The sequence below is a fragment of the Peromyscus maniculatus genome, chromosome 2 (assembly GCF_049852395.1).
Source record: "Peromyscus maniculatus bairdii isolate BWxNUB_F1_BW_parent chromosome 2, HU_Pman_BW_mat_3.1, whole genome shotgun sequence".
NCBI classification, from domain to species: domain Eukaryota; kingdom Metazoa; phylum Chordata; class Mammalia; order Rodentia; family Cricetidae; genus Peromyscus; species Peromyscus maniculatus.
Genome location: NC_134853.1, coordinates 104,486,092 through 104,511,638, shown reverse-complemented (window position 1 = coordinate 104,511,638; position 25,547 = coordinate 104,486,092). Strand labels below are relative to the sequence as shown.

Here is a 25,547-nt window from a genome sequence, read left to right as displayed (position 1 = left end):
GTTGCCCATATGTTCCTTGGAGCACGGTCTAACTCCTAGTGGCCAGCCCACTGAAGAGAACTGAGTCCTTCCCCACCGCCTGCCAGAAGCCGTCAACTGTGAAGAGCTTCCCTTCGGCATCTTTATCACAGTGCTTAAGGACTCTCTTCTCTTGTTTTCAGAGGGTGGGGAAGAGGTTGTCATGGCAGCCTTCACTGTCTCTCATTCTCAGTTAGGAGTCTGCAGTCATGTATGCCACTCCCAAAGATGTCTCCCTGACCGGAGCAGGTGCCAGCAGCATGGATCATGGACATCAACGCAGCCGCTGGCAGCAACATGAACCACAGACACCAACATGGCCTCCTCCGCTGATGGCCATGACTGACAATCTTACTGAATATATACTTTTTAAAACTGCTCTCTTAAACAAGATTCAAAATTGTATGATTTTGCCACTGCACAATGTAAGCTGTAAATAAGTCATTCAAAACCAGCCAGAAAATCTGCTAGTTTTTAGTAAGAGAACTTACTCTCAGAAATTCAAAAGAATAAATCATCAGAATATGAACATTTACAGGTCAATATACCCTCTCCTTACTAAGACTTATGCACACATTTATATATTACATAAAATTCAATTTTCTTGCCTAAAAAATGTTCATACAATAAAGTTTCCTTGAAGTATAAATTATTATTTATCTTCCTACCAATATGTATTACAAAGCAAATAACTATCCTTAACATGACAAAACACTTATAAGAAAGGAAGATGAAGGGGAAGGGAAGGTGGAGGAGAAGAAGGGAGGGGAGGGATGGGGAGAGGAGGGGAGGGGAGGGAGGGGCAGGGAGGTCCCCAGGAACAAGGATCTTACTAACTGAACTGATCTAACCAAGAATTCTAATCACTGCACCATGGCCCAAAACTTAATATACAAGTAAAACTGTTAAATCAGAGGTTTAAAAACTCACAAGGAGCAATAAAGAAAAAATATTAGAACAGTGGTAATAATTGGCTTTTTCAGAAGTTAAATTCAAAATAAAAAAAAATAGCTACATCAAGTAAAATTACTGAGTAAATTTTATACATACATATAAACAAAGAAAAATTAAGTACTTCTTACAAACTAGTTATTTGTCCATACTGACTTGATATTCATGATTAGTTTTGTAAGTAAAAAGAAATGAGTTTAAGATCACTGTGAATAATTTAATGTCAGCTTTTATAGTAACACACAACAAACATGCACTTAAAAAATAAACAAACAGCTACACCAGTAATACTTTCTATTTCAATTCAAAGTAACCTGGCATTTTCCCTTCCTCTCCCAGTGCATGTCTCTCCACACAGAAGCTAACCTAGGCTTTCATGTTCTGTTCTATGGTGTCAACCAGTGACCGTCCCTAAGTTTCTGATGTGGCTGCATGAGAATATGCTGCTCACTGAGATGTGCTTGGGGGCTGGGGAGCGGCCTGGTGAAGCATGGAGTTAACTGAAACAAGGAAGATGGAGCCACTTTGGGACATCTCATTATCTAGAAGAAGTGGATACCAGTTTGTTGGTCAACAGAGCAGGAGCTTACAGAGGTCAAGGGAGCCCAGCTTTGGCTAAGGTTTCTAGGATCTGCGATACCTGAACCAGCCTTATAGTTACCTCCTTCCTTTGGAATACAGAGCTGGAGAAGACGAAGGGAACAGCAGGGTAATGTCCATCCTGGACTTGGGATGGTTTTATAGATGACAGCCAAGTGGGAAAAGTCAGGTGGGAGTTCCTAGAACTTTTACCTACTAAAATATAAATGAAAAATGACACAATGTTTGGGGGTGGGGGATGTCAAAATCAGTGCCTACAGAAAACCTGGAAAATAAAGTAGCGGTTCCTGACACATCAGCATTCAACTGGCATGTCTGAACTGGCACAGGATACAAGCGGATCTGAGGAAACAGCACGAGCTGGTGTGAGCACAACCACAAGTGACGCCTATTGGCACAGCTGCAGTGAGGTATGGTTTTAGTGTTAGTGTCAGGGTGTCGTGGTTTGGAAGAAAATGCCCCCAAAGGGAGCTGCAAGATTAGGAGGTGTGGCCTTGTTGGAGGAAGTGTGTCACTGTGGGGCGGGCTTTGAGGTCTCTTGCTCAAGCTTCCCTCAGTGTGACCCTCAGTTGACTTCCTGTTGCCTACAAGATGTAGCGCTCTCAGCTCCAGCACCACATCTGCCTGCACACTGCCATGCTCTCCACCCTGATGATAGTGGACTGAACCTCTGAAACTGTAAGCGAGCCACCCCAATTAAATGTTTTCCTTGTAAGAGTTAACATGGTCATGGTATCTCTTCACAGCAATAGAAAACCTTAACCAAGACACTAAGTAACAGATTTCCTGGCAGCTGGAATTAAGTAACTCATTCTGTCTCTCTACTATAGGCAACCAAAACCAATCTCTTTGAGCTGGCAGGAAAATAATAAATCTTCATTTCTCTACCTTAGAAATACATCATTTCTAGCTCTGTATCATAGCCTCGTCTATAAAAATACTGACCAACTTTCTATCCAAGAAGGTATCCTCTGCACTGCTTAGTTTTCACTAAGTCGGTAGTTCTGATTAGTCTGGTAAGCAAAGAGGAAACTTTTAGGACTTTGGAGCAAAGCAGTCCATTGTAGCTGGAAGGTGTCTCTAGTCCCAAGTTTCTCTAGTCCCAAGTTCCTCTGGTTCCACCTGGCTCTGCGGACCCTCAGCTGCTTATAACGTAATCATTCAGAGGCTTAATATTATTTGCAACTGTATAGCCTATGGCAGGCCTCTTGCCAGCTAGCTCTTATAACTTAACCCATTTTTATTAATCTATGTTCTGCCAAGTGTTCTGTGACTTACCAGTCTGCTCACATATTCTTCTTTGGGCGGCAGGCTGGCGTCTCTCTGCCTCTCCTTTCTCTTCCTGTCTATCTGCTTGGATTTCTGCCTGCCTCTAAGCTGCCTTGCCATAGGCCAAGGCAGCTTTATTTATCAACCAATCAGAGCAACACATTCACAGTATACAGAAAGACATCCCACAGCAATCCATTCTCTAAAAATAGCTATTCTTCTCTTAAGAGGTGACTTTGGACTTGCTACTAGTCAGCAGATAATAAAGGACGGCCATCAAAGTGCCATGTGACCTGGCAGGACCATACTAAAACAGCTGGTGACTGCTTCATCAACCTATAAATTCACTTGGTCATCAAGTGAAAGTGGTACATACAAGACTTGGCTTGGCCCCATCCCGAAAGCCTAACTTAGTTTCATGAGCAAGTATACAGACCCTATAGATTGTATTATTATTATTACTATTACTATTATTATTATGTCTACTCTTTCCTAAACATATCCATACCGTGGATGCTTGGAAAGTTCCTCTTTCCAGATGGCTAATTGGGGTAAAACGAACTTCAACTGTGTTTTTGGTATGTTATGCTGACACCACTCAAAAATAGACAGCTACAAGGGCACTAGAACCCCACTCAAGAATGGCTCTGAAAGATAATAATGTAAGAAGTGTTCAATATGGGGAGAACATCTGGTAGATGCTTGACTATTGCTTTTCCTACAGTAAGAGGCCAGAGATATAAAAATATGTCCATTTATGAGCAGTATCTAAAAATTTATCTGAATAGTCAGAGACTAGAAAAGAACATAAATAAAAATTGTTAACAGGGTTACAAAGGAAGAGTATGGGACAGCCTTCTCCAAATAGGCCATGTACCCAGCTCAACTTCAGTAGCAAACAGTCTTAATAATCACAAAGACAAATTGAAGCATTCTATGGATATAAGCTTTCATCTTTCCCATGACACCCATGTCCACACTCAATTGAACAAAGAAGTCAAGGCAGCAAGAATGGAGGTCATCACCTACCTTAGCAATATGCACTTCAATTCACCTAGGCTCACTGGATTACAATCCCTACTGAGTACCAAGCTGTCAACAGTAAAGACAAACAGTGGGTCTATCACAGGCCATCATTCATTGAGAAAATCAGCCAACTACCAGGTGGTAACATAATTATGTTTAAGTATTTTCACCATGAAATGGACAGTGCTTTATTCTTACTAAGATACATATTATGATTTTTCCTTCTCTTACTATAATGTTTCTTTTTTAGGGTTTCTATTGCTATGAAGAGACACCATGGCCATGGCAACTCATATAAAGAAAAACATTTAATGGGGGTGGCTTATAGTTTAGAGGTTCAGTCCATTATCATCATTGTAGGACATGGCAGCGTGCAGGCAGACATGGTGCTGGAGAGATAGTTGAGAGTCCTACATCTTGTGCAGGCAACAGAAAATGGTCTGTCTTACTGAGTGTAGCTTGAGCATAGGAGACCTCAAAGCCCGCCTCCACAGGGACACACTTCCGCCAACAAGGCCACACCTCTCATTAGTGCCACTCCCTTTGGGGGCTCTTTCTTTCAAACCACTACAATAACTATCTATAAATTTATAAAATGTGGATGGGTGGGTAGAAAGGAGGTGGAGCGGGAGGGAACGGGAGGAGAGGGAGAGAGGGGAAACTGTGGTTAGTATGTAAAATAGATAGATGATAGATAGATAGATAGATAGATAGATAGATAGATAGATAGATAGATAGATAGATAGATAGATAGATAGATATAAATAATTTACAAAACACCTTATTCACTATAATGTATTCTAAACAGCATTACTTCAAAACCAGAGAACTCGCTTTGTAATGTAAGATATGAGGAAATTTTCATAGAATTCACTGTTCTCAGTGTTTGCTATAACTCTGAAGTATCTGGCACACACAGAAAAAAAACTGGTCAAAAGGTGTTTTGAAAACTCATGGTGTCAGGCAGATGGCAGCAGTTTCTGTATGGTGTTAATACCTTCCAGGAAGCAGTACACTCTGAACCTGCAATCAGTACATGGTATTGCTTCTCTTACTGTCAGGATCCATGGGTCCTGAGATCAAATGTTAGAAATGACAGTGGCTCACCTCACTATTACCCTTCATGAGGCAAGAGTAAAGGATCCAGCTGGGTGATGGTGACACACGCCTTTAATACCAGCACTTGGGAGGCAGAGGCAGGCAGATCTCTGAGGCCAGCCTGGTCTACAGATCAAGTTCCAGGACAGCCAGGGCTATACAGAAAACCTATCTAGAAAAAAAAAAGTGAAGAATCTGTTTCCCTTCCCAGACTGTGGGCTTGCCTGCTTTAATTCTTTTTTTTTTTTTTTTTTTTTTTTTTTTTTTTTTTTTTTTGGTTTTTCGAGACAGGGTTTCTCTGTATAGCTTTGCGCCTTTCCTGGAACTCACTTGGTAGCCCAGGCTGGCCTCGAACTCACAGAGATCCGCCTGGCTCTGCCTCCCGAGTGCTGGGATTAAAGGCGTGCGCCACCACCGCCCGGCTACCTGCTTTAATTCTTAATTCTCAAGAAAGAATGCTTACAGAATGAAATACAGCAATGGTTCCATTAACATTGCTAATCATACTGCCACCTAGTCTCCATGAAGTCTAGAAAAACAAAGAGAATTCTTTCTGTACCAGGGAAGCTGGTATTTATTATCAAGGGGAAATTAGTAGTAAGAAGGAGCATATCTAATACACAGAAAACCTGAGGCTTGGTAGCACATGCCTTTAATTCCATCACTTGGGAGAAGTAAGCAGATCTCTGTGAGTGGAAAGCCAAATTGGCCTACATGGAGTTTCAGGCCAGCCAGAACCACACATTGAGACTGAACCTCAAAAGTCAAACAGAGTTGATCAATGGGGGAGGAAAATGATAAGATACTGGAGCTGGGACTAGAGTAAGAAAAGGTGGAGAAAATATTTCAACGGAGTCCAAAAGCAGCAGCGGCCTCATTTATCTCTGTTGCTGGGTAAACACTATGACCAAAAGCTCTTAGGGACGAAAGCATTTATTTCAGCTTACAACTTCCAGAGTGCTCTCCATCACTGAGAGAAGTCAGAACAGGAACTCAGCCCAAGAGCCTGGAGGCAGAACCTGAAGCAGAGGCCATGGAGGAGCACTGTTTATTGGTTTGTTCCCTATGGCTTGCTCAACTTGCTATTTTATATCACTCACCAGCACAAGCATCCACTCAGCAGAAAGCCATCTTCCTCCCCTGAAGCTTATTTGGATCCCCACTTCACAAACCGGGAGGGACAATGGTGAACAAAATACCTACCATCAAGGAGACGATACAAATGAGGAGTTGACTGAACTCTTCATTCTGTTTCTGTTGTTCTCTGTGTCTGAGTGTGTATGAAAGGTGTGTATGTGTGTGTGTGTGTGTGTGTGTGTGTGTGTGTGTGTGTGTGTGTGTATGTTAACTGATTCATTTATTCACACATACATACAATGTAGGCTAAATATTTATCTGGTTTCCAATACTACTGTATGTCTTCAATTTTTCTATACATTCCATATGCATAAAACTAGGATCATTTATTGGCAAGTGTTACTTTAAATACAATTGTTTTACAAATCATAAAGAACCACAAGATTGTTCTAGAAAACATAAATAAGCAGAGTTGTGCTTAATATTTAGAATTTTTAATTATGGAAATAATTCCTTTATATACTATAAGCACTCCAAGTATATAAGTATATGTACATAAGTATATATTCGATTAGTATATGTAAGTATATATACTATACTTATACATACTCTAAGTATTATAAGCTCTATAAAAGCTAAAAGGAAGGCAGTGGTGGCGCACGCCTTTAATCCCAGCACTCGGGAGGCAGAGCCAGGCGGATCTCTGTGAGTTCGAGGCCAGCCTGGTCTACCAAGTGAGTTCCAGGAAAGGCACAAAGCTATACAAAGAAACCCTGTCTCGAAAAACCAAAAAAAAAAAAAAAAAAAAAAATCAGCAATTATTTGAGGCTGGAGAGATGGCTCAGAGGTTAAGAGCACCGACTGTTCTTCCAGAGGTCCTGAGTTCAATTCCCAGCACCCACATGGTGGCTCACAACCATCTGTAATGAGATCTGGTGCCCTCTTCTGACCTGCAGTCATACATGCTGTATACATAATAAATAAATAAATAAATAAATAAATAAATAAATAAATAAATAAATAAATATTAAAAAAAAAAAAAGAAGAAAAAAAAAAGCTAAAAGGAACCAAAGTTAACAAAAATCAAGATGGAATAAAAAATGACTCACTGTAACTGAATAGAATCTACATCTACAGAAAAGGAACAAAAAAGGAGAACAACAGTGTATTTTAAAACTACAATGAACAAGAATCAAGGTTCATTTCTGTGAAAGCCTATGACGTTTAGGGACAACTACTGTACTAGTTACTCCTCTGTTGTAGCAAAAGCAATGTAAGGACGAAAGGGTTTACTCTGGCTTAAGGTAGAGGCCGCCATACCTGAGAAGGAATGGCAGTAGTCCAGGAAAGCATGGCAGTATAAAAGTGTGGCAGTGTAAGCAGGAAGCTGGCTGATCACGTTTTCATCCAACCAGGAAACAGAGAACAGGAAGTGGGGCTAGACTTTAAAGCCCCAAAGCCTGCTCCAGTGATGCACTTCGTCCAGCAAAGCTCTACCACCTACAGGTGATGTGACCTCTCCAAACAGCACCGCCAAGTTCTCAAATGCATGAGCCCCTGGGGACATTTCTATTCAAATCACTACAACTGTGAAGTGAAAATGGTGAGACGTGGTAACTAAAAAAGAAGTCACAGAAATCCAAAGAGAAGAAGACAAGAGTGTAGGAGATGCTGGGGATGAAGAGCAGTCATTAGAGTCGAATGCCCTCCACTTACTTTACTGTAACTAGTCATTACCTCTGACATACTGTGAGAGATGGGGCCAGAAAAATGGCTTCTACATCTGACCTTTAACCAAGATACAAGTGTCTGAAACAAAATATTCTGGCATGTATGGCCATTCTTCGCATTTGGGAAAGTTAATAACATATGTTGTCATATATTTCTATAATACATTTCATGTAATTACACAGATTTGATATATTACAGAATGCTGAGTACTCTTAGGGAAGTCACTCCATAGGACTTCATAAACTAAATCTATGAGACTATGAATGACTGAGAATTTGGTTTGTAATCCTCAAGGAAAGTGGGAGAATGCAAGAGAAAAAACACCAGCGAACAGCATGAATGGGAACCAGAGTGCTGCTCCTGTATCCACCCTCAGTCTCTGCAACCCAGGAATCTCTGGCTACAGCACATCTCACAGTGTTTACAAAATAATCAAAATTCTAAAATGACACTAAGTCTGGGAACTATTCTTATATGAAAGAAGTCAAGGAAGAAAAAAGAAATAAAAAATCCAGCTTGTTTTCTTGATTCCTAAAAGCACTCCCTCAGACTGCCCAATCAGTTCCTAGGTGGCATTCATATGCCTAAAAGCATCCAACTCTGTTGCTATTTATTTGAATGTGGTTTGTGTGTGTATCACATGACTGCAGTGCCAGTGGATGCCACAAGAGGGCATCAGATCCCCCAGAACTGGCTCTCCAAATTGCCATCCACTGCCATGTGGGTGTCAGAAATCAAACCCAGGTCCTCTGGAAGAGCAGCGGTGCTCATAACCACAAAGCCATGTCTCTAGTCCCCCCTCACACACCCGTGACTATTATTTTCATGGGTTCTTTAGTCTCTCCAAGTAGAAGAAAAAGTAATATTTCTACAGTATTACAAAGTATTTCCTCAAAGAAAGCCTTCAGGAAAAGTCTACCACACTGAGGATTGAAGGCTGAACCACAAGGAAAATCTGGTGAAGAAACAGTCACATCCCAACGTCTGCCAGCTTTAGAGCACTGCACATGCTGTATTAGAAGAAACATTGTATTTGAGGCAGAAGACTGCATGGGCTCAAAGCAGAAATGACCCTCCTCCAACCCTTGATCCTCACCAGGGGAAGCAAGCAAGATTTAAGCAGTACTAGTCCAGTATCAGTAGCAGGTAGGAAGTAGAGTAGAGACAAATGTCCCTGATTACACAGGGAACCTTCCTTGTCTAACAAAGTGAGCAATCATGGAGAAATTTCTATGATGAATCAAGAACTGTGCAATTCCACTCAAGGGAAAATCCTCCCAGTGACTATTTGCCAAAGGCTCCGAGAGACTATAATTTAGAGAGACTTCATAACTACACTGATAACTACAGAAATTAAAATGATAAACAGAGCCAGCCATGGTGGTGTACACCTTTATTCCCAAATTGGAAGGCAGGCAGATCTCTGTGAGGTTCAAGGCCAGCCCGGTCTACATAGCAAGTTCTATGCCCATCCAGGGCTACACAGCGAGACCTTGCCTCAAAACAACAACAACCAAAGTAAAACAGACCAACATTCTCTTAATCATTTATGTTTTTATTCATAGTCATTAGTTTTTTGAGTGACTACTTTGTGCCACACACTGCCCTATACATTAGTGAATAAGAGACAACTTAGATATAGTAAGAAATGCACTAAATAGTGTGTCAGAAATGTGTGGCAATAATAGGAGATCTGGCACAAAAAAAGTTCAGCAGAAAAGGAGTGGGGGGCAGAAAACAGGGGACTACACAGAGGGAGGGGTTTAATGGACACTTGAATATGGGCTTAAGAACAGTAGGAAAGAGCTACGCGGCTATACTCCACCAAAACAAAAGTAACAACAAAAACTCTCCGTCTAAAAGAATGCCCGTCATAAAGACTGCTAAGGCAAGAGAATGCCTGGGGTGTTCACAAGCTAGCGCGAAGCTGGATGACCCGAACCCGAGCAGGACATTAGTAGCAAGTGAGGTCAGTGGGTAAGAAAGGATGGAGCTGGTCATGGCTAGCACTTTGACTTCTACGGGAAATGAAAGCCTGGGCAGTTTAGAGCAAAGGAAATCCATGCTCTAACAAGTTTTTGTTGTTATCTTCTGGCCTTATTGAGGAACAACTGACTGTGAGTTCAGGTTATACAATGATTTGTTGTATGTTCACACTGTGAAGTGACTCTCACAATCACGTTAATTAACACGGCCATCATTATGTGTAATGACTATTTTGTGGACAGGGGAGGGCAGTGAGGACACTTAAGATCGAATCTCTTCACAAATTTCAAATATACAACGGATTATTACTGACCAGACTTATGAGGCTTTAGATTAAGAGCCCCAAAACTGTCTCGTCATTTCAGGGAAAGTTTAGGGCTTGGGTCTCTCACTCATCTCCCTGTCAGTCAAGAAAGCACACTGAAAAGGACTATGGAAGCACAGAGATTAGTGCCCGGTCAGAGAGGTGTTAGAGACCTTGGGGGATGAGCTGGAACACCACACTGATAAGAAAACAGAGGTAATCCGACATGTACAGAAACTCCTGAGCATCCCTGGACTAGCTCAACCGTGATCATTTGCTACCTGAAGACAAACTCAGGGTTACACTGACTTCAGAACACTTCCTAACATACACAGGCACCAAACTAAATCACCGGGCAACTACTGTCAGTTCTCGACTAAGATCAAGTCATAGAAATAATTTTCAATCATTTCATTTTAATTTTTCTATTTATTATTCATGTGGGGGGACAGGCACAGGCCACAGCACATGTGTGGAGATCACAGGAGGGCTGGGAGCATCTTCCTCCAGTGTGGACTTCAGGGGTTGAACTCAGGTCTCAGACTTCTGAAGCAAGCACTTACCTGCTGAGCCGTCTCACCAACCCAATCATTTCACTTGAAAGAGAAGTTTTAAACAAATCATGTAACCTCACCTCTATGTCTCAACTACAGATTACTTTTCCTGAAATCCAGGTAGAAGCAGGGCATGTACTGAGTTTAAAGGTGCAGAGAGGTGAGAAAGTAGGCAGAACCACTGCCGACTTACAGCGACAACCAGGGGCTCTGGGAACTCTTCCCAGGCTAACCAGTTACAATTTGTTATACGCTCTAAGAATGTGCCACCATCATGAGGTGAGAGAAGATGCTTTGATTTGAATAGACTTTCTCTCAAAGATTCGTACACCTAGAGAGATATACACAGTTTTTAGGGATGTAACATATATGTCCTCAAAATAGTATAGGATAGATTTAATGGGTCATATTCTCTGTAAAACATTAAACAATGGAATTACTTAATATTTGACAGCAATTACTGAGAACAGCTCAATATCTAATAAGCAACTACTCCATTTTAATGTTAGACATTTAAATTTAAAAAACTGCCAGGCAGTGGTGGCACACACCTTGGGAGGCAAAAGCAGGTGGATATCTATGAGTTTGAGGCCAGTCTGATCTACAGAGAGAGATCCAGGACAGCCAAGACTACACAGAGAAAACCTGTTTCAAAAAAAAAAACAGCAGACTAACTAAAAAAAATAAATAACAGCAATCCAACCTGGGCTAGTATAAGCAGAAACAGAATCAATAATAATAGTAATAATACAGAGATGAAACAAATCCCAAATAGGTATGTGAGTCAGTGGGAAATGCACCCTCACAGCAGTTCACCAGAAGATAATCTATCAAAGAGATTATGAACAGAAATGGAGGCAAGCATGACATTTACCATGACAGACCATAAAGACAAGCTGAAAACCAACACTACGTCTAAGCCTAAAGGGTCAAGTGGAAAGTGCACTGTCACCACCACCTATCAAGAGCCCCACCCATGAGACAGGGGCTATCTGGTACAAGACGCAGCCACTGAAAGGAGCCGCTACTTCCTGGGTGCTCCAGAGCAGAAGGCGAGAAGAACTACTATCCTGACTTCTCCCACCATCCTACTGTCCAAACTGAATAGGAAGCCAGACAGCAAAGGTGCCCAAATGATGGAAGTCAGCCTCACACAGCACAATCAAAACAAGCACCAGAGGAGAATGAATCTACAAAGACAAAAGAACAACTAACCGTCACAAACTATTCAAACAGCAATGTCTCTATACGAGATCATCAGTCGAGTACACGGTCCCCATCTGGCAGCACATCTCCTAAATGTATAGTGTACTCATGTATATAGAAACTTCAGGTTTAAGAACGTAGTTACTGGGGCCAGCCAGATAGCTCAGCAAGTAAAAGCACCTGCCACCAAACCTAAGGATCTGAGTTCTATCCCAGGGACCCACATGGTAGAAAGAGAAGTAAAAATCTCACAAGTTGTCCTCTGACTTTCACTGACACACTGTGGTGTGTGTGCATATGCTGTGCACATACAATGTACAACGACTTTAATTCTTTTAAGATTGATTTATTTTATTGTGTAAGTCTATTTCTGTATGTGTGGAAATGGAGTTATGGACAATTAGTCACCATGTGGGTGCTAGGAACTGAATCTAGGTCCTCTGGAAGAGTAGCCAGGGCACTTAAGTCTCTGAACCATCTCTCTAACCCCCATAATCATTTTATTTTAAATCACTACTAAAATATAAGAATGAAAAGTTATATGTGAACTTAATGAAATCACAGCTAAAAACATGAAATATAAAAGCAGACTGAAAAAGTAGCAACAGCACATACTAAATGTCTCACCAGCTGAGGGACTTGCACGTCGCAAGTCAAAGCACAGGCCAAGGACAACAAACTTCCCCAAAATTCCGTTTCCGAAAGAACTCCCTTCCCAAACCATTTCTGATTGCCTTAAACATACATATGTATGGGAACTTAATGTTATATCCTTTTTTAAAGAGTATAATCACATCATAACAATAACTAGATAAACTGGGACAAAAGGAAACAGGTAGGGAGTGCTACTGTAAGCACTCATGATGCAAAACTAGAAAAAACTAAGAAAGTAACTGTAAACAGAGGTTATTAGCTAGATCCAAAAGCATTTCTACCTAATATTATTAGTTCTTAATTATGTTAACGTGGATTAATACTAAACCAAAAATATTTTAGCTGGCACTGTTATCTCCAGAGCACACATATGCACATGTGAGAACCGGCTCAGAAAGCAGCAGTGTAGAGCATGCACTGCTCCGGCCTGTGTCCTACATAACCTTTTGAATGCATGACCTTTAAGTTGCTGAAGGTTGCCGCAGAACTTGGCTCAGTTTGATGGAAACATCTGTTCCCCTTGCAGGTATACTGTAAGGACTCTTCTCTCAGTTGGATTCAGAACACAGCACGTGAGCCCTTGTCTGTCCAACCACACAGGCTTCCACACTTGTAAATCAAGTTCTGAGAGGACAACAGCAGGTCCACACTCCGTCACCCTTTCCCAGCCAGCTAGGCCAACTGACTGCTGTGAGAACCGCTCTTGTCATGTCATCCGATCAAAGCATGTTGAGATGAGGGACTAGAAGAGGCATCTGCAGAATTCCCAAACTGCAGTGACTTTGGAACATTGACAGATGCATCTGTCATCTTACACCTTCAACTAACCTGATGGCCACTGGGCTGACACAGTAAAGCTGTCCAAGACCGATTCCAATTCTTTCACGTTATTTTCACATGTCTCTACTAGGAAGGCCTGGTGCTTCTTAGCCTTTTAATTAAGGGGGAAAAGCATACATAATAAGGTTACATGTTGTAGTAGCTGCAGATTTTATCGTGAATTTATATAGCATCATTAAGTCTCAACAAGGTATTAACTGCCCAATTCAAATCCATTACTAATAAACTCTGTCTTTTCATATTTTCACTCGGCCAAATGTGCAACTGTACAAAGTCTAGGATAATAATTCACTGAAGACTTAGTGCCTCACATTTCTTAAGTACTATGTAAGCTGGGCTATGGAGGCACACGCCTTTAATCACAGCACTCCGGAGGCAGAGGCAGGAGAATCTCTGAGTTTGAGGCTAACTTGAACAACAAACCAAGTTCCAGGATAGCCAAGGCTGTTAACACAGAGAAACCCTATCTCAGGAAGAATTTAAAAAAAAAAAAATTCTTTGTATATAGCAAATCTTTCTATCCTTAAAATAATGCTATGGCAAAAGATAAGAATTTCATGACAATAAAACTGAAGCAAGAGGCTATAAAGATTGTTTCCTGGGGAAAGCATCACCACACAAGCATGAGAGCCTGAGTAAGATCCCGAGAACCCATGCAGAAGCCAGGTATGACAGCACACACCCGTGACCTTAACACTGGAGAAGCAGAGACAGGGGGATCCGAGGAACTCACGGTCAGCTAGTCTAGACAAACCCGCAAGCTTCGGGTTCACGAAGAGACCATCTCGAAAGGTAAGATGGACAGCCGTAAAGGCTCTCACCCAATGTTGACCTTTGACCTCCACCTGCATGAGCATGGGTGAGTGTGCACACATACATGCATGTGCACACACACACATACTCCACACAGAGAAAATGAATAAATAAATACTATTTTTAAGCTGAGACAGAAAATTGAAAGAGCATTTTTTTAAACCCTGCTTGCAGTCACATGGCAAGCTGTCAGAAGACAGTCAAGAGTAAATGCAGTCAAGACCAATAAACCTAACGCAGAAGTCACGTGATGGCATTAGCAGTGAACGGAGAATGCTAGACAGAGTGTAGGAAAGCTCCTTAGTAGGTAGAACAGCCAGGCCTTAGGACACCACGCTAGGTTACACGGTACTCACTCGACTCCTCCAATAAAAGCAGGAGTCAAGATTAAGTCTAAGGATTCAAACTAACAGAAGTGGGTGGATTTCAGTGCTTGGTGGGAATAATGGAGGTCAAGGCCATTTAGACTGCGGCTGTTCTATGACTGTCTTGCTTGTTTGCTTGCATACTTGCTCACTGTTAGCAGAGAGAGTGAGGAAATCACCGCTTGTTCGAATTCCACCAAGGAGACAAGAGTCATCCCTAGCACCAGCAGGGTGCCTGGAAAGTAACAGGCCTCACATGAATACGTGAAAATGAGCAGAGAGTGAGTAATGGAGGGGAGGAAATGGGAGAGGCAGCCGAACACACTACTGCAAAGCCCGGGTAAGTCTGGGAATCATTTGCAGGCACTGTCTGAAACTCGCCCTTAGAGCATTCGATGGAAAGGGAGAAGTGCCCAAAACAGCCTGCAGGAGCCGCAGCCTCTCTGCCAACTAAAAAGAACAAAAGAAAAGGGAAAACTGGAGAGCACAATATCATGAAAAGAATGTTTCCAGGAGAATTGTCAATTATGTTCAATGCCACACAAGGCCAAGCAAAATGAGGACTAAGAAGTGTCCACTGGGCACGGAGGTCATTACCAACTTTAAAGAAACGTCTTTAGCTCCAGTACAGCTGTAACCCAACTGAAACAGGTTGGAGAAGGGGTAAGCCAGATTTTTTTTCTGGTCAAGTATAAGATGAATAAATGGAAACAAAAACTTCGGAAATCCTTTCCGTGGTAAGAAGGGAGAGAGAAAAAGAAAAACAGCTGGAAAGCAGAGGGGTCAAAGAGGAGTTGGGGTTTTTTAATGTGAGGAAACGTAAGCTTATTTAAAAGCTGATGAGGTCACTACTAGTGAAAGGATGCTTACGAATGCAGAGCACGCAGGATAGGCAGGACAGACAGACTCACAGCCTCAGAACCCAGAAACCCTCTGCTCCACAAGGAACTGTTCCAAGGCTCCAGGGGCTGCCTGAGAGCAGACAGTACTGACCAAATGTCTACTGTATTTTTCTGTGCATGCACACCTATGAGGTGGTTTATTTGTAAACCAGGCACAGCAAGACGTTTGTAATAATAACTAAAATAGAACAGTTATAATGATAGGTACTGTTACAAAAGTCATACCAATAGGGCCCTCTTTCTCTCAAATATCTTATTCTGCCTTCATTTTTTTACTTAAAGGGTTGCAGTTTGAAGCTTTTTGTAGCCTATCCGAATTGTCCGTATCACTACTCATGTGCTTTTGGAAACTATTACATGAACTAAGGGTTACCTGAACACAAGAGTGTGATATTAGGCTGAGTCACCTGGTCACTGGGAATGCTACTAATGATTAACAGGCAGCTAGTATAGATAGCATGGTTGCCCTGTTGTGTCCAGGATAACAGTATGAGAAATCATCACACCACTCAGATGACTTTATTCAAACTTGGGATTTCTTCATTTCTAGAAGTTCCCATTTTATATTTTTGAACTATAATCAGTCTCAGATAACTAAAACCACTAACCACAGCTAATAGGGAACTACTGAGGGTTAGGGATGTATAGTACATGCCTGGTGTGCTCAAAGTCCTGGGTTCAATCCACAACATCATAATAACTGGGTCAGAGGTTATTGTATATGACAAGTAATGATTCCGTATTCAGGGATTTGCTCAATGACCACTTCAGAAAAGCATCCTCAAATGCCTGACTATGTCAACTTCCTTGACCACAGTCTTCACAGCGCCTATCACAATAACTCTCTTTTCATTTGAGTGGTTCTGTTTCCAATGTGAATAGCTCAAAGAAGCCTCATTAAGAGAGGATTATGGGCGGTGGTGGCACACGCCTTTAATCCCAGCACTCGGGAGGCAGAGCCAGGTGGATCTCTGTGAGTTCGAGGCCAGCCTGGACTACCAAGTGAGTCCCAGGAAAGATGCAAAGCTACACAGAGAAACCCTGTCTCGAAAAAACCAAAAAAAAAAAAAAAAAAGAGAGGATTATTTTTGTCCTCACCAATATATACTTAGCACCAAGACGGTACCTAGTATCTAAAATAAATAAATGATGTGATCAACTGGCCTCTTTTGCATGGCACAGGAAGAACCCTAAGTTATAGTGTTTTGTTGGACTTATATTTCAAGGATAAAAAGTAAAATTCTTTTTTTTGTCCTGCTAAAACTTCTATTTGCTGGTATTATGCTGAGAATTTTGCCAGCTATCCAAAGGACACTGACTGCAGCTTTCCTATACCTGTGCCTGCTTTGTTACAGACAGGTATCATGGACCACAGAATGAAATGTGAAGTGTTCTCTCTATGGTTTCTTAACAAATTTGTATGACTTCTTCTTAAATGGTCAGGATTTACCAATAAAGCAATCTAGCCTGTGCTTTTCCTTTTAGGAATTTTTTCTAATTAAAAATTTAAACATCTTACTTGATTTTCTATCATTTTTTAAGTTATTTTGGTAATTTCTATCTTCCCAGAAAATTACCTATTTTAACTAAATTGTCTAACTCATTAGCAAACAAATGTTCAGGGTATTATCTTATAATTATTTTTATTTATTTATATTTTCTCTGTTGTTTAATAATTTGATCTCTTTTATTTCCTTGATGACTCTATCCAACTATTGTTAATTTAGCTATATTTTCAAATAACCAACTTTTGGTTGAGTTCTTCTTTTTCTTTTCTTTTCTTTTTTTTTCTTTTTTTTTTTTTTTTTTTTTTTTTTTTTTTTGGTCTTTCTGGAGAGTATTTCTCTCTGTGTAGGCCTGGCTGTCCTGGCACTCACTCTGTGGACCAGGCTGGCCTTGAACTCAGAGGTCTGCCTGCCTCTGCCTCTCGAGTGCTGAATTAAAGGCATGGATTTCCTCTATTTTTAATCTCTTTTTCTTTCCTTTCCTTTTCTCTTTTTTTCTTTCTTTCTCTACTGGTCTGAGGTTTGGTTCAAGTCTCTAGAGTAGGATGTTATTTTCCTGATTTGAGAGTATTTCTTCTTGAACATCCCTCTTTTTTTTTTTTTTTTTTTTTTTTTTTTTGGTTTTCCGAGACAGGGTTTCTCTGTGTAGCTTTGCGCCTTTCCTGGGACTCACTTGGTAGCCCAGGGTGGCCTCGAACTCACAGAGATCCACCTGGCTCTGCCTCCCGAGTGCTGGGATTAAAGGCGTGCGCCACCACCGCCCGGCCGAACATCCCTCTTAAGCACACTACCATCCTATAAAGTTTGGTATGTTTTCAAAGTATTTTCTAATCCCTTTGTGATTTCTTTTTAACCTACTAGCTACTTGGAGTGTGTTCACTAATATTCTCATATTTGCTAATTTTCCCCATACTGTCTTCTATTATTGATTTCTAATTTAATTTTATTATATTCAGAGGCTTTATATAATTTTTCCTTTATTTTTTTTTGCTTTAGGCAGTACTAGGAATTGAACGTAGGACTTATACATGCTAGGTAAGCTTTCTATCACTAGCTATATCCTCAGACCACGCTGTGTATTCTTAATCCTTTTAAATTTATTGACTTTTCACATAGCCTAGACTATAGCCTGTGCACAAAAGTTCATTTGTACTTGAAGAGTGTGCTGTACCAGTGATGGATGTGGTTCCACAGATATTTGTAAGGTCAAGTTTGTTCACAGTACTGTTGGGTCTTTTGTTTGTTAGTATTATTCCTACTTGGGCTACTCACTACTAGAAGCAGTGTACTAGGAACTGAAAGTACAACGCTGTTTCCACATTCAATCAGGTCAGACTTTGCTCCACATATTTTGGAGCTGTGTCACTGTGTGTGTGTGTGTGTGTGTGTGTGTGTGTGTGTGTGTGTGTGTGTGTGTGTGTGTGTGCTAGTTTTCCATGTCACTCTGTGTGTATGTGTGTATTAGCTTTCCATGATACCTTGACCCTATCACTGTAAGATATGACTGTTTACCTATTGCAACATTTTTATTTCAAAGTCTATTTTGGTTGATATCACTCCAGCCCCATGTGATTCTTGTGTGCACTATATTTTTATCCTCCATTATATCGATACATATATTGCATTTAATACTCATCATAATCTCTGTGTGATAAAAACTGTTAGTGCTATTTTACAAATGAGCAAACAGATCACAGGAATAATCACTATAGGTCACACAGCTGCTTTAACATGGGGATGACATTAAAACTTAGTTCAATCTGTCTCCAAAATGTGTTCTTCCCTGCACAAAAAAATTAAATATCAAGTGGAGCAAGCCTTTAATCCTGGCACTCTGGAGATAGTGGCAGGTGGATCTCTCTGAGTTCAAAATAAATGGGCTCATGAACAGACAATTCTCAAAAGAAGAAACACAAATGGCCACTAAATGTTTTTGAAGTGTTTAACACCCGCAGACTCCAGTCCCAGGGGATTAGATGCCCTCTTCTGGCCTCCATGGGCACCAGACACACAATTAAGTGGTACACAGACATATATGCAGACAAAACTTATAAAAATAGATAAATAAATAATTTTTAACTTTCTCTTTATTTATTCTTTGTGTTGTTCACATCATGCATCTCAATCCCATTCATATTTCCATCCCTTCATACCTACCCTCTGCCCTTGCAACGCCCCCCTCAAAATGAAATAAAATTTAAGAAAAAGAAAAAAAAGAAAAGATCTTGTCATGGAAGCTGTAGTGTGACACAGTAAACTCTTTTTGTCCACATATCTTTACTTACAAGTGTTCATTGCAAAGAGTCAGTGGTCTGGTTCGAGGCCTCTGGTTTCTGCTACACTATCAATTCTGGGCCCTCACTGGGTCTCCTCTTGGAGATCCTGTTGTTGCCCTGTGTCATTGAGATCCTGCAGCTTTAGGTCTGCAGGACTGGCCCCTTCACATGCTCCAGCAGATCACAGATGGGGTGGATACAGGGTGGGCCAATTCATAACCCTGGGTAGTTGCGGGGTTGGTCAGCCCACCAGCTCTCCCCGTGCTCACCACCAGGGGGAGCTCTCCAGCATTGCCCCGGCTAGTTCACCCCTTGCAGCAAAAGCCAGTTCTCCTGATTTAACATCCTTAGGGTCAGTTCTCCCACCCACCACAGGCGACAAGGGGAGGGTGAATTCCCCCCCCCATACCACCCACCCTAAGGCAGATGGAGGGGCAGGTCTCCCACACTCATGCTTCAGGACCAGTTCACCCACACCCCGTCAATAGGGTCAGTTCTGCCGTGCTGCCCAGGCCAGGTTCAAGGCTCACTTTGCTGAGTGCTGCCATTGGTGAGGGGGAGATTCAGCGGCCTCGCCCACCACAGGTGGCAGGGTCAAGGAATAAATAATTTTTTTGAAACGACTGAGATTCCATCTCACCGCGTCAGAATGGCTATTATCAAGAAAACTGACAAGGCTGACAAAGACTTTACCACAAAAAGAAACCTTATCTACTGCTGATTGGTGTGAGCTGGTACAGCCATTATGAAAGTAAGTATGAAGGTTTCTAGAAAAGACAGAGCTAGAAATATCAAATGATCCCACCATATCTCTCCTACGCATACACCCAAAGGACTACAACCTCCCACAGAGAGATTTGCACATCCATGTTTAGTGCTACACCCTTCACAAGAGCAAAGAAATAGGAGCAGCCTAGATGTCCACCAGCAGGTAAATGGTTACTGAAAACAAGATATATACACACAAAGGGACTTCGCTCAGCTGTAGAGAAAAGTAAAATTGGGAGGTTGGGGAGATGGCACAAAGGTTTAGAACACATACTATTCTTCCAGAGGACCTGAGTTCAGGCTCGGGACACACTCCACTCACGACTGCCTGTACTTCCAGTTCCACAGGGATCTGTTGCCTCTATGAACACTACACACATACACACACACTTAAAAACAGTAAATCTAGAAAAAGAAACATTAATAAATGGGCAGGAAATAGACGGCTCTAGAAACTAGTCTATGAAGCAAAGTGACCCGGACTCAGAAATACACACACTGCATGTTCTCTCTCATGTGGTGGGGTAGTTGGAATGAGAATGACTCCACAGACTCATATATTTGAATACTTGGTCTCCGGCACACGTCAAAGGAGAATGCTCATGTCTTAGCCACAGGCAAGCACAGAATATATAGAGGAGTCTAAGACAAGACATAATCATGGCCCCCAAAGGACATACCCTAGTGACATATTTCCTCTAACAGGGCTTCACTTCAAAAGTTCCTACCAGTTCCCAATAATGCCATCAAATCATGAGTCTATCAACAGATTGGTCTGCTAATTAAGACAGAGCTCTCAAGATTCTATTATCTCCCAATGATTGGATCCACTACCTTGGGACCAATACTTTAATATTTCAAGCCTTTTAAGGTATACTTCACATACAAGTCATTACAGGGCCTTCATATAAATCAAAATCAATCAGTCTCTCTCACCCTCCCTCCTCTCTCCCTCCTCTCTCCCTCTCTCTCTTTCTCTCTCTCCCCCTCTCTCTCTTCCCTACATATTATTATCATTTTATTTTTCCAAGGCTAAAACTAAGAGTTATATTTTCAAATTTAACTGACTTATAAATTTAGGAATCAATCTCGGCCCGTATAATATTGCCTAAATATACAAAGACACACACTTGATAGACACTACTTAACAGTGTTAAATATTGAGGTCACTAAGAGAGGCAGTGATACTTACATGAGCTAAAACAGTACTCATGGTAGAAACACTATTTTCCTTTGTGAAAATAGCAAACAATAATTTTTATTAGATTTTTAGAATAAAATATCCACTAATCCATAAGTTTTGAACATGTTCAACAAAATCAGGAGAATTCTCTCTACAAAATCCAACAGGACATTTGAAGTAAAAATATCAAAGAACATTAACTTGACCACAAAACATAACAATCAAAGAGCTCCTCCAAAATTCCATCTAATGAGAGCAGTCATTATTATTATGCAATAAGTTAGGTCTCCAAAGCATAGAAGATGTTCACATGACTTTTCAATCATAAGTTCTTCAGAGAATAAAACATTCTTTTCCACAAAACCTCATGAGAACTAGAATTCCCTTTTCAATATATGGGCTCTCCTAGAGCTCTAGCTAAATATTACTGAGTGGCAGGAAAACAAATCTTAGGAAATGATGGACTTAAGGAAATTTCATTGAAGAAGGCACCAGGCAAGTCATAATAACAGCAATTTGAAAGTGAAGGCTCCCCTGTTTCCACAGAAGAGAATATCAAAACTCAGCTCTGCCTGGTAGACCTGCTGCAGGTACTGAGCTGCAGGCTGGTTTAATGAGCACAACTGCTGAGCAGCTTATACTAGAAATACGGTTTTATTCAGTAGATGATTAAATCATTGTTCAACTCCAAAGTTTTAAAATTGAAAGCTACATTTTTTTCATTAAAAATCTAAGGTTTTTTGGTTGTTTGGTTGTTCGTTTAGTATGCATGTGTGAGGAGCAGGTATGATGCACATATGAGTTCAGGAGAGGGCGTAGGAGCCCCTGGAACTGGAGTAACAGGGGGTTGAGAGCCACCCAATGGAGGTCTTAACCAAAATATTTTCTAGGCAAATTCTTTCAAGATTCATGTCCTACGTTCACGTGAACAAGAAACTAATTTTCTTCACTTTTAAGTGTCTTATGTTGAAACTCAGTTCTATGACATTAAAAATCACCATATGCCAATTATTTACTAACCAGACAATGAATAAGAATTTCACTGTGGCTTGGGCAGTTTGTGGGGCCCCTCGCAGAGGGACCAGGATTTATCCCTAGTGTATGAACTGGCCTTTTGGAGTCCGTTCCCTATGGAGGGATGCCTTGCTCAGCCTTGATGCAGGAGGGAGGGGCTTGGCCCTGCCTCAACTTGGTATGCCAGACTTTGTTGACTCCCCATAGAAGGCCTCACCCTCTCTGAAGAGTGGATGGGGGGTGGAGTGAAGGAAGAGGTGGGGGGCAGGAGGAAGGGAGAGAGGGGGAACTGTGGTTGATATGTAAAACAAAAAAGAACTTTTAAGAACTTTTAAATTAAAAAAGGGAAGAAAGCCGGGCGGTGGTGGCGCACGCCTTTAATCCCAGCACTCGGGAGGCAGAGCCAGGCGGATCTCTGTGAGTTCGAGGCCAGCCTGGGCTACCAAGTGAGTTCCAGGAAAGGCGCAAAGCTACACAGAGAAACCCTGTCTCAAAAAAAAAAAACCAAAAAAAAAAAAAAAAAAGGGAAGAAAGAAAAAACTAAACTAAAAAAAAAAAGAATTTCACTGTAATTAAACTCACCTGGGTTTATATCTGTTAAATAAAGTTTTAAAAACTAAAAAAAAAAAAAAAAAAAAAAAGGCTAGACAAGGGGTGCACAGCTTTGAGCCCAGCACTTGAGAGGCTGGCAGATCTCTGCAACTTTGAGGCCATCCTGGTCTATTTAGTGACTCCAGGCCAGCCAGAACTACATAGTGAGGCCCTGACTCAAAAAAAAAAAAGGCCTTTGCCCAGATTGGACTTTTCCAAAATGATGTTCTATATTTATATTATACGTCTTGAAAGAGAGGAGTCATCACTTTGCGGGTGTTTGCTAGCACTTTGTGTATCCTGTACTAGGTCATCTTAAATCTCTTTTAGACCTGAGCCTTAGTGTACACTGTGCCAGGTTACACAGTGTTACTTCCATCTCAAGACTGCAGAAGCCCTGGTGTCTTATTAATATCATCATGGCTTCACTAGAAAACTAATGAGGAAAAGTGCTTTTAATCTTTCTCTTCCAATGCAGCAGAGAAAATTGAGACCAGGGCTTGAACAATGGTCCTGAAGAGGACCTGAACTAGAAACACGCTGTCGGCATGAAGAGAGAGCTGCCATGAGTGCTCTATGCTGCCCCTCTGTCCCCTAGCAAATACCAAAACGCCTGTGCTTAAAACAAATGTAAGAAACAATGATTACACAGGACCGTGAAAACAGTTTTGTTCCCAAAATGAATAAACCAAAAAAGGAAGAGGTAAAAGTTTCTTCATGAGTCAAGTTCTCTTCATATGAAAAAGTATTAATTCACGCACGCCTTTAATCCCAGCACTCGGGAGGCAGAATCAGGAGATCTCTGTGAGTTCGAGGCCAGCCTGGACTACCAAGTAAGTTGCAGGAAAGGCACAGCTACACAGAGAAACCCTGTCTCGAAAAACCAAAAAAAAAAAAAAAAAAAAAAAAAGTATTAATTCAAAGCATAAATCAGAGTTTTAAGACATAACACTACAAAATTTCTATTTTGTGGCTGTAAACTTTTACTCTGATATTTTTATTTTTGTTTTCTTCTCCTATTTTGGGGTGCTTTGCGTGTGTGTGCATTTCTGCATGTGTATGTGCACACCTGTGTAGGTGTGGGCCCCTGTACGTGTAGAGGCCTGAGGCTGATGTCAGGATTGGTTACCCTTCCACCTTACTGAACTCAGACAATGAAACCAGAATTCGCCAATATGGCCTGTGTTACTAAACGCCTTGCCTTGGTTTGTTGAGAACAAAAATCAATAAATGAGTACGTAAAACTATTTAGTTAACTTTGCATTACAAAAGGCTAAAAAGGTTAATTTTATATTCGTATATTTTATCATAACAAGAAACAGAGAAAACACAAACATATGTGCCCTACATGGATGGACAATGCAATCCCACAAGCCATGAGTGATGAAATGAAAACCCCAGTGGCAGGTGTGGATACCTCCCTATTAGTTGTTGGTCAGGACAGCCCCAGAGGCCCCCAAAACAGTACAGGCTATTGCAATTGCTCTTGTTCACCCACAGAACTAGACAGGAATACCCTGATGCTAAAGACACCACACGAATTGGTTGTAGGACACAGAAAAATCAATACAGAACTAAACTGGAAGCTTCCTCCCTGCTGGCTTTTAGACACAGTTCCAGAAGGTGAGTGCAGGCTATAGAGAAGTCTGCTCGTCAGCAGTTTTACCCAGCTGCGGCTCTTGAGGGCTTCGGTATCGGCCTGTCAGGGAAGCTGTGCCCACTGGTACAATGGTGCTTGGTTTATGGGAGTGTCCTAGCTCCATTTCTGGAGCTGTCATGAAATACTCTGAGCCGAAGCACTAGAGGAGAGGGAAGGGTTTACTTCAGATTACTAGTTACTGTCCATCATTGAGGGAAGTCGGGGCAGGAACTTAAGCAGAAACCAGGAGGAGTGCTGCTTGCTGGCAGCTTACTCATCCCGACTCATCCCGAGGTATCTTTCTTATACAGCCCAACAACACCTTCCCAGGGAACAGTGTCACCCACAACAGACTGGGACTTCCTACATCAATTAACAACCAAGACAACCCCAACAGGTAGGCCCACAGGTCCGTCTAATCAGGGCAATCCTTCTACTGATACACTCCCTTCTCAGGGACATCTAGATTGTGTCAAGCTGATAGTTAAGATTTACTGGGATAAGAGTTGGCCAGCTGTCTTCTGATTGGATTTGAGGTCCAATTCAGAGGAGAGAATTCATGCCTGCTTCCATAAACCTGGTCAAAAATTCATTTCTGGGAAAGCATAGGTCCTGAGGAGAACCCACTGCTGTTGTGTTAGTAAACTGACAGGGTGTCAAACAATCTTCTGAATACCTGTGTTTTGTTCTCGGCTGTGGTCAGGGAGTTTCCTATTGCAATGGAAGGCTGTAAACACAAAGTCTGGTCAAAATGCCAAGAACAAGGGACTGCTAAGTGTCCAACCCAAATAGGATATTCGCCTCACCTACTCTATGGCTCAGAGAATGGTAGAGAAAAGGGGAGCAGAAAGAAAGGACAGCTGGGTGGTGGACAGAAGAGCTATGAAATGCTGTCCTGGAGGCATGACATGGCCCTTGCAATCATGGACTCAGAGCAAGTGCAGTTACCTGCACATGGACTGCTAGGCCTGTCAACCATCCGTCACACAGATGGAGGAGGGGTTCCTGGAGCCCTAGTCCTCCCCGAGGAACTACTGGCTACTTAGAAATGCTGCAAGAGAGAGAGAAACTGTCTTTCAAGTTGTGTAGCCACTTCTGGGCTCCTGTTCCAAAGGATGGTTGGTTCCACACTCACGCTCATGTGGACAGCCCTGGTTAAACTGGGTGGGTCACACAA

At 41.5% G+C, this 25,547-nt stretch overlaps 1 protein-coding gene across 17 annotated transcripts in view; it reads right to left on the bottom strand.

Annotated features, from left to right (window-relative positions):
* Ccdc171 (coiled-coil domain containing 171) overlaps window positions 1-25,547 on the bottom strand; it is a 342,210-nt gene that overhangs the window by 223,114 nt on the left and 93,549 nt on the right. For 11 of the 17 annotated variants that reach the window (XM_015994935.3, XM_015994936.3, XM_076564450.1 and 8 more), the window contains one exon: window positions 13,303-13,405. The exons of the other annotated variants lie outside the window; for them this stretch is intronic. In XM_015994935.3, coding sequence (XP_015850421.2) covers window positions 13,303-13,405 — 103 coding nt within the window. The remainder of the gene's footprint in view (window positions 1-13,302; window positions 13,406-25,547) is intronic. 17 annotated transcript variants of the gene reach the window in all.